We start from the raw sequence: 14155 nt of genomic DNA, 5'->3' as shown, positions 1-14155 counted from the left end.
AAATTACGGCTTTACATTATGAAGAACAATAATAAGTAACATATAATGATGATAATAACGATAGATGTTTAATGTTATGATCACTGTTGCAAAGTATTTTGTATGATTTATGAAAAGCCTTGAGAACCTAAGCAGAGCCGTACTATCAAATGACTTGAAAAAAAAAAAGAAAAACAAAACTTTACACAAATACACATGCATATGTTACAGATGAAGTCTGTATATGTGAACAAGTTCGGTTGAACAATTTTAAAAAGAATCTTTCCACAATTTCAAGTTCTTTATTCATTTTTTCTTATTCTTCTTTGATTGAAATAATAATCCAATGGTCTTCTTCTTTGTTTGGCTATATTTTGAACGTATATCTTCGTCGTCACTGTCATCCTCTACGTCACCTAGTTTATTGTGCCTGTCGCTAGAACTATTTGTAACACCGTGCTTGTTCCCATTTTCTTTTGAATTTCTTTGTTTTATTATAATATCCTTTCGCATCTTTCTTTTCAACGCTATCATAGCCTTTGTATCATCTTTTACAATCCTGTGAATATTGTTTCTAATATAGTTTTGTTTGGGATCATTAGATTGTTTATATTGTCTTTTCTTTGCTAAACTAGATACTTTTTTATCTGAATTAATAAACTCACCAATCGTATGAATATCATTCTTACTATTATCATCTGTTTTCCAATTAGAATCAAATTCTTCCATATTTAATCCTGCACCTATTTGAATTACTGGTAAATGGAAAAAATCCATTTGACTATGTTTTAACTCATTAGTAACATGACTTTCCACTGAGTTGCTACCACTTAACTCCTTGTTTGATGGGTTCAACCAATCTGCTACTTTCAAGGATTGTTTGGATAAAGATAATTGAATTTTTGCTTGTAAGTCTAATTTTTCTTGAATTTCTTTAGCTCTACTCATCTTATCACTGCAAAAACAAAAAAAAAAAGTACAAATATATATATATATATATATATATATTTATTAACTGCTACTGTATTATTCGTAGTAATTACTATTGTATCTAACATATGTAAATATATGTATATCTGTATTAAAAAATCTTTCCTCTACAAATGCTATTAAGCTCATCACTTTTCTTACCTATAGATTTTTTTTTTTTAGTTTCTCAATTTTTGATTTTTCTTTGGAAATTAAGAATTAAGAGTTGGATACATTTTATAATCTAGTTCTCTATCAAGCTAACATCTATAACAATGGATGCGCATATATACAAACATACAGGTACATACATATAATAGGGAAACAAAATATGGTTTCTGTGATATAATTTTTTTTCTTGTTTTATCAATTCTATCAACGTCTTCTTTTAGCTCTTTCTCTTTGTTTTGATCTTCTTTCACCAAAACCTTCCTTTTCCATTAACATCAGTGATTCTCTTTTAGCTCTTGTGACTTTATTCAACGATTTCTTGATCACTGCCGTATCAAATACTTCGTCATATTCCTTCATCTTTTCATTAATTCTGTTTTCGATAGCCAAAATTCTGTTAACGTCCTTTGGTGTTATGAACGACAATGCATCACCATGTTTCCCGGCACGTGCAGTTCTACCGGATCTATGAATAAAAACGTCAGGGTCCATGGGGATATCATAATTGATGACCAATTCCACCTGAGGGATATCAAGACCTCTTGAAGCCACGTCAGTAGCCACAAGCACTCTGGCCACATTGGCACGGAACCTATGCAAAGAGTTGGTTCTTTCCTGTTGTGGCATCTGAGAATGTAAAGAGGTGACACGGACATCCAGTTTGTATAGGATCCGTCTTAAAAGCTCTACCACGTGGGTTCTATTTGAAAATATTATAGTTGTGGATTCCTTGTATCTTGGAGATGTTATTATATGGTAAAGGTATGCTTCTTTAACATGTTCTGGGATCATCACATAGTATAATGATAGGGTGGAGGGTATAACTTTGATTGTATTATTTTGATCCACCAAGTCACTGGAAACCGAGGACGAGTCGCTATTCTCCATTTCGTAGAGGAAGAAATTATTTTTTTGATCATTGTTGTTTCCAATCAAAGACTTAACTTGATCTGTTATGGTAGCGGTGAAAAGTAAAGTTTGTCTATTTTCCTTCTGTGGCAAATTCGAGATGATTGTTTTCAGGTCGTCAGCAAAGGTTTCAGTAAGTAAGAAATCGGCTTCGTCTAGGACCAAAAACTTCAATCTTTTCAGAGATTGCGCAAGTTTATTACTTTGATTATCTGTGCTACTACTACTACTACTATTATTATTATTATTATTATTACTACTACTACTATTACTATTACTACTGCTACCGTTGTTGTTGTTATTGTTATCATTCATTAGATGGTGTGCCAGTCTACCTGGGGTAGCAATAATGAAGTGTGGCATGGAGGAGAGTTCAATGGTTTGTTTGATGTAGTCTTCCCCACCGACAATCAGGGATACTCTGATGTTCATGTTTGCACCCAACGCATTGAACTGTTCTGCGATTTGTTGTGCCAGTTCTCTTGTGGGAGTCAAGACCATTCCATAGAGACCAATGGGGTCCTTAGACCATTGAGCCAACATTGGTGCAGCAAAGGCAATAGTCTTACCAGAACCGGTCCTTGCACCACCAATGCAGTTCATTCCTTTCAATAGGATTGGAGGTATACAGTTTTTTTGGATCTCTGTTGGCGTGAAGATCTTCATGGCTTGCAGCGAGTCTACTAGCCAGTTGGGTAATCCTAGTTGTTTGAAACCTGACATGTTTAGTGTGGATGATATTCGTTGATTGCCTATTTTATTTTATTTTGTTTTTTTTTGTCCCATAGACCTTCATAAACTAATACAAAAAAAAATAATTAAGTAACAGTTATGTTTTTCTATAATTTTTATCGTCTTTTTTTACTTTTTTTTTTTTTTTTTCGATGAAATGAGGATGATCTTTAAAAGATACTTTTAACCAAATTCTTTTCAAGAAGAAAGAAAATAATATGAAAAGGAAAAAAGGAAAAAGAAAAAAGAAAAAAAATTTTTTTTTCTTCTTTTTTATTTTTGTTTGGTCACGTGTAATTTTTTTATTTGAAGAAAAAGTAGAAGATAAAAAGGAAACCGTTCCAACCCTAAAGGTATTTTTAAAGCCCTAAGAATATTTGGTATTGACATTTCAAAGACCTATAAAATAGAAAAGGGGGGGGAGAGGAAGAGCAGACAAAAAAAAAATTAACACATAAACGGAGTTTAGAGAATAGAAAATTGATTGTAAGATTAAGTATCGTATAATATTATGTTATGATCTAATATTATTTATGGGTATACTATATGGTATATGTGTGTTTGATTTATGATTTAACACAGTTTCATCGATACATAAACCAACACACACATACACTCAATACCTCCGTTCTTCTTTTTTCTTCAGCCGGCGTTAAAAAAAAAAGGAAAAAAAAAAGACCAAGATATTCTTTAAGCTTATTTTTATTCCCGTTGACTCTTCTCCGTCTTTAAGTACTAAAACATTTATCTTTTTAAAAGAAGAGAAGCGGTCTTTTATTTTTTTTTATTTTTTTTTTATTTTAAAAGACTCAAAAGACAAACCCTACAGGGGGAAAGGGTGTCTGGATGTAGGGCTTGCAAAGCCACGTGAGCGAGAAACACAGGCACAACAAGCAAAACAACTGTTGTCCACTTTTTTTTTCCTGTGTGTCTGTGCATGTGAGCGATGGAAAAGTGCAGTAAGTAAAAATAACGGGAGGGGAGGAAGAAGGGAAAAGAAGACCCGGGGAGGAAAGCACGCCCACACACCACACTGTCCAACTATTGTCACAATGGGCGGTGCTATACTATTCCACCCACCCACCGAACTGCCAGCCACTCTCTTTTTGCTCTTTTTTGCTCTTTTTTTTTTCTAGTGCTATTTTCTCCCTGTTGCCCTCCCCGCAACAACCAAACGACACTCACATACACATACAAACACACATGAAACACATAAACTGCACTGATTTGTTCCGTTTGTGTGTGTGTATGTGTGTGTGCTAGTGCAAGATAAAGAAATCTCTTTAACGTGGTTTGAATCAGTGTGTTGTGAGGGCAAGATGTATAATGTATAGTGTTATTATGTAGTATAATGATGGCTTCACTTAGCAATTAGTAAGGATGTAAGTACTCTTCTTCTTCTTCTTCTTCTCTCTCTTTCTCTTTCTTTCTTTCTTTCTTTGCTTCAAAATATTACTAATGCCAAACCCCACTACCACCGCTCATTATAACTCATAACTTACAATTCACAAATTACATAATACAAAATGAAAAAAAAAAAAAAAAATAAACCGTTCCGTTTTATAGAGTTCTTTTTTTTTTCCCCTTCAAATTCCTTGAAGGAAAAAGAAAAAACAAAGGAAAAGAATAGAAAAGAAAAACACAAAAGACTAGACTATATATATATATATACACACAATCTACACAAATATAACTATCTTTATCTCATATATATATACATGTAAAACAACCTTTTCTCCTTTCCAATCTTCCTCTCTTGGTAAAGTCTTGTTTCTTTTAATCATACTTGAAATCGTCTTATTACATAATTAAAGCCAACCAAACAAAAAAACAAAAAAACAAAAATATAAAGAGAAGTATTTATTAGAGTGATAGAAATTTTCTACTATTCATCCAGTTTCGTCCCTATTTATTTCTTAATTAGAGAGAGCTTAAGTATAAACATATATTCCATTATCTAAACGTAGTAATAACAACAACAAAATCCAAACAAAAATGTCTCAAGGAGCTGTTGCTGATTTCGGTTTAATTGGTCTTGCCGTCATGGGTCAAAACTTGATCTTAAACGCTGCTGACCACGGTTTCACTGTCTGTGCCTACAACAGAACTGTCTCCAAAGTCGAACATTTCTTAAACAACGAAGCTAAGGGCAAGTCCATCGTTGGTGCCACCTCCATCGAGGATTTCATCAAGAAGTTGAAAAGACCAAGAAAGATCATGTTGCTGGTCAAAGCTGGTAAACCAGTCGACTACATTATCAACGACCTGCTACCACACTTGGAAAAGGGCGATATCATTATCGATGGTGGTAACTCCCACTTCCCAGACACCAACAGACGTTACGAAGAATTGTCCGCCAAGGGTATCCTATTCGTGGGCTCCGGTGTCTCCGGTGGTGAAGACGGTGCTCGTTACGGTCCCTCTTTGATGCCAGGTGGTGCCGAAGAAGCTTGGCCACACATCAAAGAAATCTTCCAATCCATTGCTGCTAAATCTGACGGCGAACCATGCTGTGACTGGGTCGGTCCAGCTGGGGCCGGTCACTACGTCAAGATGGTCCACAACGGTATCGAATACGGTGACATGCAATTGATCTGTGAAGCCTACGACATCATGAAACGTATTGGCCGTTTCACAGACAAAGAAATCTCAGAAGTCTTCGCCACTTGGAACAAAGGTGTTCTTGACTCCTTCTTAATCGAAATCACAAGAGACATTCTAGCTTATGACGATGTCGACGGCAAGCCTTTGGTCGAAAAGATTCTTGACACCGCTGGTCAAAAGGGTACTGGTAAGTGGACCGCCATCAACGCTTTGGATCTAGGTATGCCTGTCACTTTGATTGGTGAAGCTGTCTTTGCTCGTTGTCTATCTGCTCTAAAGAAAGAAAGAGTCTTGGCCTCCAAGCATTTGACTGGTCCAGAAATCCCAGAAGATGCTGTCAAGGACAAGAAACAATTCGTTGACGATTTGGAACAAGCATTATACGCCTCTAAGATCATCTCCTACGCCCAAGGTTTCATGTTGATTGGAGAAGCCGCTAAGACTTACGGCTGGAAATTGAACAACCCCGCCATCGCCTTAATGTGGAGAGGTGGTTGTATCATCAGATCCGTCTTCCTGGGTGAAATCACTAAAGCCTACAGAGAAAATCCAGATCTAGAAAACTTGTTATTGCACAGATTCTTCGCTGACGCAGTCATCAAAGCTCAACAAGGTTGGAGAAAGACTGTCGGTTTGGCTACCACCTACGGTGTTCCAACTCCAACTTTCTCCACTGCCTTAGCCTTCTACGACGGTTACAGATCTGCTAGATTACCAGCTAACCTATTACAAGCCCAAAGAGACTACTTCGGTGCCCACACTTTCAGAGTCTTACCAGAAGAAGCTTCTGAAACTTTACCAATAGACAAGGATATCCACATCAACTGGACCGGTCATGGTGGTAATGTTTCCTCCACTACTTACGACGCCTGAACGCTAAAGATAAAACAAACAAATGAATTTATAGTTTTTATTTGTAGTATTTTTCCTGTGTCTTTTTGAGGTTTATTTATCCCGTTTTTTATATGTAATGTTTATAAACACACTCACATACATACATACATACATATATATATATATATATTTACTTTATAATGTATTTTTTTACGATTTTTGATGTTTGATTTAATGTATTGACTTTAGGGAAAGGAATACTAACATCTTAATTAGTGATACTAATCTTTCTTTTCCCTTTTTTTAACAAAACAGTTTTGAATATTTATATAATATTTTCTTAAATAATGAAAATTTAACTTTTTCTAAGTGGAACTTATATAAATATAAATATATATATATTTAACATGTGTTGAAGTTATTTCCCACATCTAAAAAAATTTCTTTGATATTTCGTAGGTTGAAATCATTATGGCACAACTTGGTGCAATCTTCACAATCCTTGGCCCTAATCCAGCATATAATGCTTGTATTCCCTCATTCCGGCATATACCACTTAGATATTTAAACATATTCCGACGACGCGCAAAGTTTCCTGATTGTATAAATCTACCTCCTCTATTATTTTTACTCATATCTTCTTTAAACATCGATATTTGTAATCTGGTCTTCCCCACATCAAATGGATGTGTTATAAATGCCGCAATTGCACCACTTATTGACCCACTAAGAAAACTGTTTACAAAATGAATCACGTTGGATTGATTATCTGAATGAACCCATAGTCTTTTTTTACAATATTCATAGGATCCCCAATATATTGCACTAAACGGAACGTCTCTCCATAGAGTGATAGTTAGACCTTTAAATAAAGTCTCCATCAATCCATGTCTTGATATCTCCATCTTAGTGTCCAACAGTAATTCTTGAAATATCCTCGTAGATCCAATGTTCCTAGTCGATCTTGGAATACTTTGAAATTTAGTCTTAATTAATTCAATAGGCGCCACTATAGTAGCTGCAATAATTCTAGCAAATCCACCACAAAATAATGGATTGATTGTCGACCATTCATGTCTTAACGGCGATATATCTCTAATATATTCATAACTTGTAAAATATACAATGTTTGCAGGGATTGACATAAAGAGTGTTAATGATATGCCTCTCCAAAGTGTGCTAATACCCTCATGTTGAGCAATTTTACTGAACGCATCCCACGTACCATTAAATCGAAACACATTCCTATTACATTTTAAGTCTTCAAAACAAGAGCCCTCCCAAAATAATTCTTTACCCCTTAATTTAACTGAACTAGCTGTTGTCAATTTAGATACTAAAACTTTACTTAACCTCGATTCACTTTTTAATTTAGACTTGGTTGCACTATTAAGAACAGGTTCACAGACACACTCCGATAACATACTTTGTTGTTGTAATCGGATTCGCACAACGTCCATGGGAGTTAACATTATAGAAGTTAATAAAGACCCGAATATAGCACTTATCATGCGTTCAGTGACTGTTAATTGTCTTTCATTCTTGGTCATGGTAACATGAAATATGGAGAACTATGGTACTTAAAATATCAAGTCTCAATCACTTCACTTAATTTTTCTATTATTTATATTTACAGGCTGGAATGATTACGGTTTAAGTTATATAATTGCTACAATTGGCTTAAAGAGCAACACAGTAAACGATATACAACTCATATAAATATAAGGTTTTTTTCTTTTATATTAGTTAAGTGTTCCTTTTTCATATGGGTTCAAATCACTATCATGTTTTGTATACCATTTCTGTAACCAAAAATATCAAAAAAAATAATAGACATTACTAAAAAAAAATTAAAAAAAAAAGTGTGACCGGACTTACCAATCCTTTATTATTAGTAAAAGGGTGCATATATTCATTTGAATAATGTGCAAGCATACTTGCTCAATAACTTAAGAAGAACAGTGAAAATTTCACTTCAAAAAAGTTATGGAAGATAAGATACGTCGAAAGATATCATTGAAAAAACAACAGTATGTATATGAGGCAATTCTGTGAAACATCCAATACTAGAATATTTTCCTCAGATCTACGGAAGAAAAATAAATAAAAATAAGAAAACCTATAATTATTCCTTCTCATATTATACTATATAATCTATTTTTGTTTCTGCCTCTTCAACTTATTAGTTGCATTGGTTATACGCTTTCCAACATTTATTTTTGTTCTAGTGTTATTAGCATTTGTTGCAAAATCACCAGGAAAGAAATCTGTCAAAGTCATTTGTTTGGAATGTTTTTGTTGTTTCCTTTTATTAATATCTCTTATTAACGGAATTAACACTTCGTCTGTTTTTTCCCAAGACCAACCTATATGATTTTGCAAAAATTTCCTTAACATATCCAAGTCAGGTACTGACCATTGAAATGGTGTTTTATCATGGTCCACTTCTGGATTCATGTAAGCATTGACGACCGTTTTATTTGGAAATTCAGAATCCAATACAACCTCATTACGAACAAGTCTTTTTCTCAAATCTTTTTTAAATTTGTCCTCATTCTGTAATTTCGCTTTATCAAACTGTCCATCTTCGTACCATTTTTTAAAAGCCTTCAAATTTTTAAACTCTGCCAATACTTCCATACTTGATACTGGACCCATGCTTTTGATCCCTGTAGTATAATCACTCCCTAATAATAACGCTAATTCAATCATATTATCTCTATTTAGACCCAGCTTCTCTTCAATCGTGTTATAATCATAAAATTCTACATATTTCCTATCTTGAAAAATGTTTTTATATATTTTTGTACCACCAAATAAAAATACATCACTATCATCAGTAATGATACCATCTACTAAGCTTAATTTTAACAATTCAGCACACTGAGCTTCAGCCTCCATAGGTGCTGTAATAAAAGGAATACCAAATCTAGATAGTAACTCCTGTACATCGGATATCATATCAGTTGTAACTTCGTCCGAATCCCTCTTATCTCTACTCTGCTGTTCAAATAGTTCATCTTCAACGAATGCATTAGAAATGATTTTTTCATTATTGTTTAATGCTGTGTTGTCATTATTTAGTAATTCTTCATTTTTAAAAGTTTTAAAATCGTTTGCTTCCTTTTCAAGATCAACAATCAATTTAGCCTCCTCATCAGGCATAAAATCATAATTAAACACAAGGGGCTGATTATTTTCAATAGTTTTTTGCTCTTTTTCATAATCAACATAAGATCCGCTGCTTGAGATATCAGATGAATATGAGGGGACATTACCAATAACAGATTTGTTTTTTTGACTAGAAATATCTTTATTAGAAACAGTATACCCGAGATGATCAGTCACTAAAGGCTGTTCGTAACCTTCCTCAATTTCAATAATCTCATTTGTATTTTTATCATTACTTTCTTCTTTTTCACTACTTACACCTCTAATCTGATTATTTCGTTGATAATTTTCTTTTATTGCTTCTTCTGTATTTAAAAATCCAGTTATCAATTGATAATTGTTTTTGCTGTTTTCCGCCGTATCCGGTCTATCATCAACAAATTTTGATTGATTATATGTGGTATTTATACTTTGATTGTCAGAGAGAAACCATTGAGGCGTTTCTGGAATGTTTTTTTTTTCATTTAGATTATTTTTTTTTGTTTTCATTAGGTCGATTGTTTTATCACCATCTTTATCATCTAACTTGATGTTATCCTTAGGACCAAAAAGTAGTGATTGTGAATTTATCGCAGGTAATTTTTTTAAAATAAAATCAAGGTCAGGGGACCCTTGTGTCGAAATATTAGAACTATCTTTAATAGTTAAATTTTTATCCATATTAGTACTAACTAAATTGGTAGAGTTATTCATTTGCGATTTTTTATCTTGATCCCCTAATTTTGACGCTTCTTTTAACTTTTTCAAATTACCATAATGCTCCATCTTTGACACATACATTGCTTCCATCAATTCAATCTCTTCTAATTGACGTAGATATTCATTATCATCATTTTCATCTTCTTCGATATATTTTCTTTTATTCATTGATAAGTCTCTTCTATTATCAGAGTTATTCCTATACGACTTGCTAGAATTGCTTAATACATTGGCATTATTACGTATATTATCCCGACTCATTTTCTTCAGAGATGCTTCTAAATATGGACGTTTGTCTAAAAATGCTTGTGAACCTACTACTTGTTTGCTCTCCTCATATTGAGAAAGACGACCTGCTTTTAAAGAATAATCGAAGTTGTCCTTGGGTTTGTGCTGACATTCTAGATCAACGTCTTCCCATTCAATTTCATCATCTTCCTCATCACTATATACGCCATGACTTTTGTCTATTTTGTTTGTTCTTCCATTTACCAGATTTTTATTGTCTTCATCAACTAAAATTGGTTGATTAATATCATTTCCACTCTCAATATCCATCCCCAATGACCATCCATTTTCTGTTTTAGCCAACTTATATTCCCTATTCTTTTGTCCTGATATTCGATTTCTAACATCTACATCATCGAGTTTTGATGCCCCACCATCGTGCATGCCCGTTACATTGATTATCTTTTGAGTATAAAAATTCCTTCTTCTTACCATGTCAATTTGAAATTTAGAAAAATCTAACCCATTTGGAAAAACATTTTGCAGTTGTTCTTTTGTATAACCCATTCTTAATCTTGATTTTAATCGAAGTTTAGATAAAATTTGATATTGAACAGCTTTGGGTAATTCCTCAAATTCTAGACTTGCAGGATTAATAGAATCTAAATCCATATCATCAATAATATCATCAATAGTAACGGCCATATTCAATCTCTCCCTTTTCTCTTTGTCATAATTTGGATTAATTCTTTGATCATCTGTATCATATAAAAATCCTTCAATTTCTGGTAGATCCCAGTCATCATTTGGCTTAAATATGGGGACTGGACTATTGGTGTCTATATGATTGGATGGAGACTTAGAACCTTTACTCTCTTGTTTCTGTATCTGCAAAGCCAACAACTTTCTAGCAGTCTTCTTAGCATTGTCTCGTTTCCCTTGCCGTATTTCATGTCTAGCTTGAATAGTTTTCCTTTTTAAAACAGGAACACCACCATCAAAGACAAATACTGGTTTAATACCAAAGTATAATAATTTACAAATTCTTCTAAAAAACCCAGTTATGTGTGAATTTTTGACAGCATTGCCTTCGTTATCCCTAACAGCTTTTAAAAATTGATATATCCAAATGGAGGCGTCGATTGCCATTTTTTTCCCTTCCAATGATTCTAAACGGACTGGACTTGCTGTGGGTCCAATTATTTCCCAAAAAGAATGAACACCCATGATATTTATGTAGCTGTTGTGGTGTACTTTGCCACTCTATCCTATACTAATAAGAGATTTGTAGTTTTAGGATATTAAAGGGTCATGTTAATTCACATATTCTTATATTAGATCATCTTTCCCCACACAAAATTAAAAAAGTACATCGCACTGTTGAAGTAAAAATGATTCAACCGAGGTTCGAACTCGAGACCTTTGCCGTGTAAAGGCAACGTGATAACCACTACACTATTGAACCATCACAACTTAGTTTTGTGGTAGTATGGTATGGTGAAGTTCTTTGTGTATTCCAGGGAAGCGCAAATAATATTAATAGTAATTCAAATAATCGAGACAGTAATCAACTATAGTCGATAGTATAATTACTAAAACGGTCTTATATATTAAGCGGCTTATATCGAGCTAATGTACTTATTCGAAGTTACTTGACTTGTTACTTGCTTGTTCTATTTTGTTTATACATAATATATAAATTATTTACAAGAAACGATTATGGAAGATGATCTTTTATCTCCTGAAAACGTTGTCCTTTTATATGTTTTCTGGAGCTCGATCGATTATTCAGATTAGTACATTAATGATCTGACTGATTCAAACCCTAAAATTTATTACATTAATCTAGGTGCACTAGTGGATTAGAACTGCACCTCAATTCTCTAATCATGGTAATTATTATTCTATTCTACAACAAGTTCCCATCTTTTGATAAAATAATATCAATATTTGTTGAGAATGAGCGCCTTTATTCATTGGATATATAGTAAACATTCTCAATATTATATTAAACAGATTTAGTATACAAAATTATAATAAAGTTCTTCACTTTCTTTCTTTATATACAACATAGAAATAATTATATACAAAGATTGTAAATAAGATAAAAATAATGTATGATGAAATCCTTGGCTTTATATATGCTAACATTAAGCCATTTTTCTCTACGAACAGTAAGATATTTAATAAACAAACTCAACAATTTTTGGTGACCTCTCAACAATTATTACTCAACAATTTATCGTTTAGGGTCTGCTAAAATCTTATTGTTCTATCTATTTCATTATAGAACATTTTATTTCAACAATATTGATATAACCTGTCCGCATATATGAAAAATTATGTTTGTTGCTAGAAGTTTTATTATTATTATAACTCTTTTTGTCAATCTATTTTTTTTATATAATAAGTAGTGTGCAGATACACCATAATATCTAGAAAATATTCTGAATTTCCCATTGAACTTGTTTTTATGGGAATTTGAAAAAATAATAAATTTTAAAAGGAAAATTAAGATAAATAAAAGATGTTGACACTAAATAAAATATATATCATAAAAAAAGAGTTAGAATCTGTAACATATCACTGTCTACCATTATTGCAAATGTTAAAAACTTTACATTTCAACATAGATGATAAATGTAATATAATAATATAACGTCTTGTTGTTGTTCCTGTACATGTAAGAGTTGTTGTATACAAATGGATGAATCGTATCAATTAGTATAAGTATAAACACCCTTACGTAAGCTCTATATAGTACTAATTAATAACCCTGATGTTGTATTACTTCTTCTTCTTCTTCTTGTATGATATTAAGAGTTGCCTCTTAATATCATTACTAAAATGTATTTAAATAAGATGATTACCCCTGGCATATCTCTCAATAATCAAAGGCCTCTTGACAAGACCTGATATAATTCTCACTCCCTGAAAATCCTTCAATCAGATTCAATACCTTCTACAAGCCACTGCGTACATGGCCGTACCAATCCTCCACCCAGGCACTCAGGTGTTACCCTTAGAATTGCGTATCTACTGGATTTCCAGTTGGGTTCCTTACAGTACAATATTAAGAGTTACTTCTTAATGCTAATATAAAAAGATATTTTGATTAGATGATTACTTTTAGTATTTTCTCAAGCATCAAAGACTTGTTAAACAAAATCTAATATAATTCTCATTTTCTGGAACACTGCCAAGTAAATTCAAAATCTTGCACTAACTGTTGTTCATGTGGTTACATCAATTCCCTATTCAGACACTCGGGCAGTATTTACAGAGTTGTGTTTCTATCGAACTTTAGTTAGATTCTTCATAATATTTATATTTAGAAAAAAAACACGAAGAATTAATAATAAATACTGACAATAAAAAATACACTAAAACAATACTCTACATGTCAAAGGTGTTTTACTATCTCTCTATTAATGAACACTTACTTGTTAGGTAGCAAGCTTATCATTGGTATATTGGCTTCCAATTTTATTTACGATATTTTTTGTTTTCACATGAAACACCTCCATACATTTATAAAATATTATTTTATTTTACTTAGAATTCACCATCAAGAAGTGAGTATACAAAATTTAACAAATACTTAAAATATGAAACCACGCTTAACAATTTGCAAATATTACTAACATATAAATATCTTTTATTGGAAAGAAACTTTTTAATAGATTATATGAAACATTCGAGTCAAAATCATTATCTAAATAGTGTAAAATCTAATCAATTATTTACTTTGTTTCATCTATGTGGGAAAACCTATAAAAGAAGAGTAAGTGATATAATTGACTTCTAATTGTGCAAATTAAAATTTGATTCCAGATTTATTAGCTAAGTATTATTAATT

General features: G+C 32.7%; 5 protein-coding genes and 1 non-coding gene across 6 annotated transcripts; 1 reads left to right on the top strand and 5 right to left on the bottom strand.

Annotated features, from left to right (window-relative positions):
• Positions 1-285: 285 nt before the first annotated feature.
• On the bottom strand, positions 286-927 carry NOP19 (Nop19p; the record flags this gene model as incomplete). Its single annotated transcript, XM_064860430.1, has 1 exon — positions 286-927. The coding sequence occupies one exon, from the start codon at positions 925-927 to the stop codon at positions 286-288; it is 642 nt and encodes a 213-aa protein (XP_064717447.1).
• A 396-nt stretch (positions 928-1323) lies between these two features.
• On the bottom strand, positions 1324-2751 carry DBP8 (ATP-dependent RNA helicase DBP8; the record flags this gene model as incomplete). Its single annotated transcript, XM_064860429.1, has 1 exon — positions 1324-2751. One exon carries the CDS (start codon positions 2749-2751, stop codon positions 1324-1326), a length of 1428 nt encoding a protein of 475 aa, XP_064717446.1.
• A 2004-nt stretch (positions 2752-4755) lies between these two features.
• On the top strand, positions 4756-6237 carry GND2 (phosphogluconate dehydrogenase (decarboxylating) GND2; the record flags this gene model as incomplete). Its single annotated transcript, XM_064860428.1, has 1 exon — positions 4756-6237. The coding sequence occupies one exon, from the start codon at positions 4756-4758 to the stop codon at positions 6235-6237; it is 1482 nt and encodes a 493-aa protein (XP_064717445.1).
• A 392-nt stretch (positions 6238-6629) lies between these two features.
• On the bottom strand, positions 6630-7748 carry MTM1 (Mtm1p; the record flags this gene model as incomplete). The annotated part of the gene is made up of 1 exon (XM_064860427.1): positions 6630-7748. The coding sequence occupies one exon, from the start codon at positions 7746-7748 to the stop codon at positions 6630-6632; it is 1119 nt and encodes a 372-aa protein (XP_064717444.1).
• Positions 7749-8352: 604 nt separating this feature from the next.
• RAD2 (ssDNA endodeoxyribonuclease RAD2) lies at positions 8353-11523 on the bottom strand (the record flags this gene model as incomplete). Its single annotated transcript, XM_064860426.1, has 1 exon — positions 8353-11523. The coding sequence occupies one exon, from the start codon at positions 11521-11523 to the stop codon at positions 8353-8355; it is 3171 nt and encodes a 1056-aa protein (XP_064717443.1).
• A 164-nt stretch (positions 11524-11687) lies between these two features.
• On the bottom strand, positions 11688-11762 carry PWA37_003918. Its single transcript has one exon. It is a non-coding gene; the product is annotated as a tRNA-Val (tRNA).
• Positions 11763-14155: the final 2393 nt, after the last annotated feature.

The sequence above is a fragment of the Arxiozyma heterogenica genome (assembly GCF_036370985.1).
Source record: "Arxiozyma heterogenica strain weizmannii chromosome Unknown scaffold_5, whole genome shotgun sequence".
Classification (NCBI taxonomy): Eukaryota; Fungi; Ascomycota; class Saccharomycetes; order Saccharomycetales; family Saccharomycetaceae; genus Arxiozyma; species Arxiozyma heterogenica.
The sequence above is the reverse complement of the archived record's forward strand: the minus strand, read 5'-3'. Positions and strand labels throughout refer to the sequence as shown.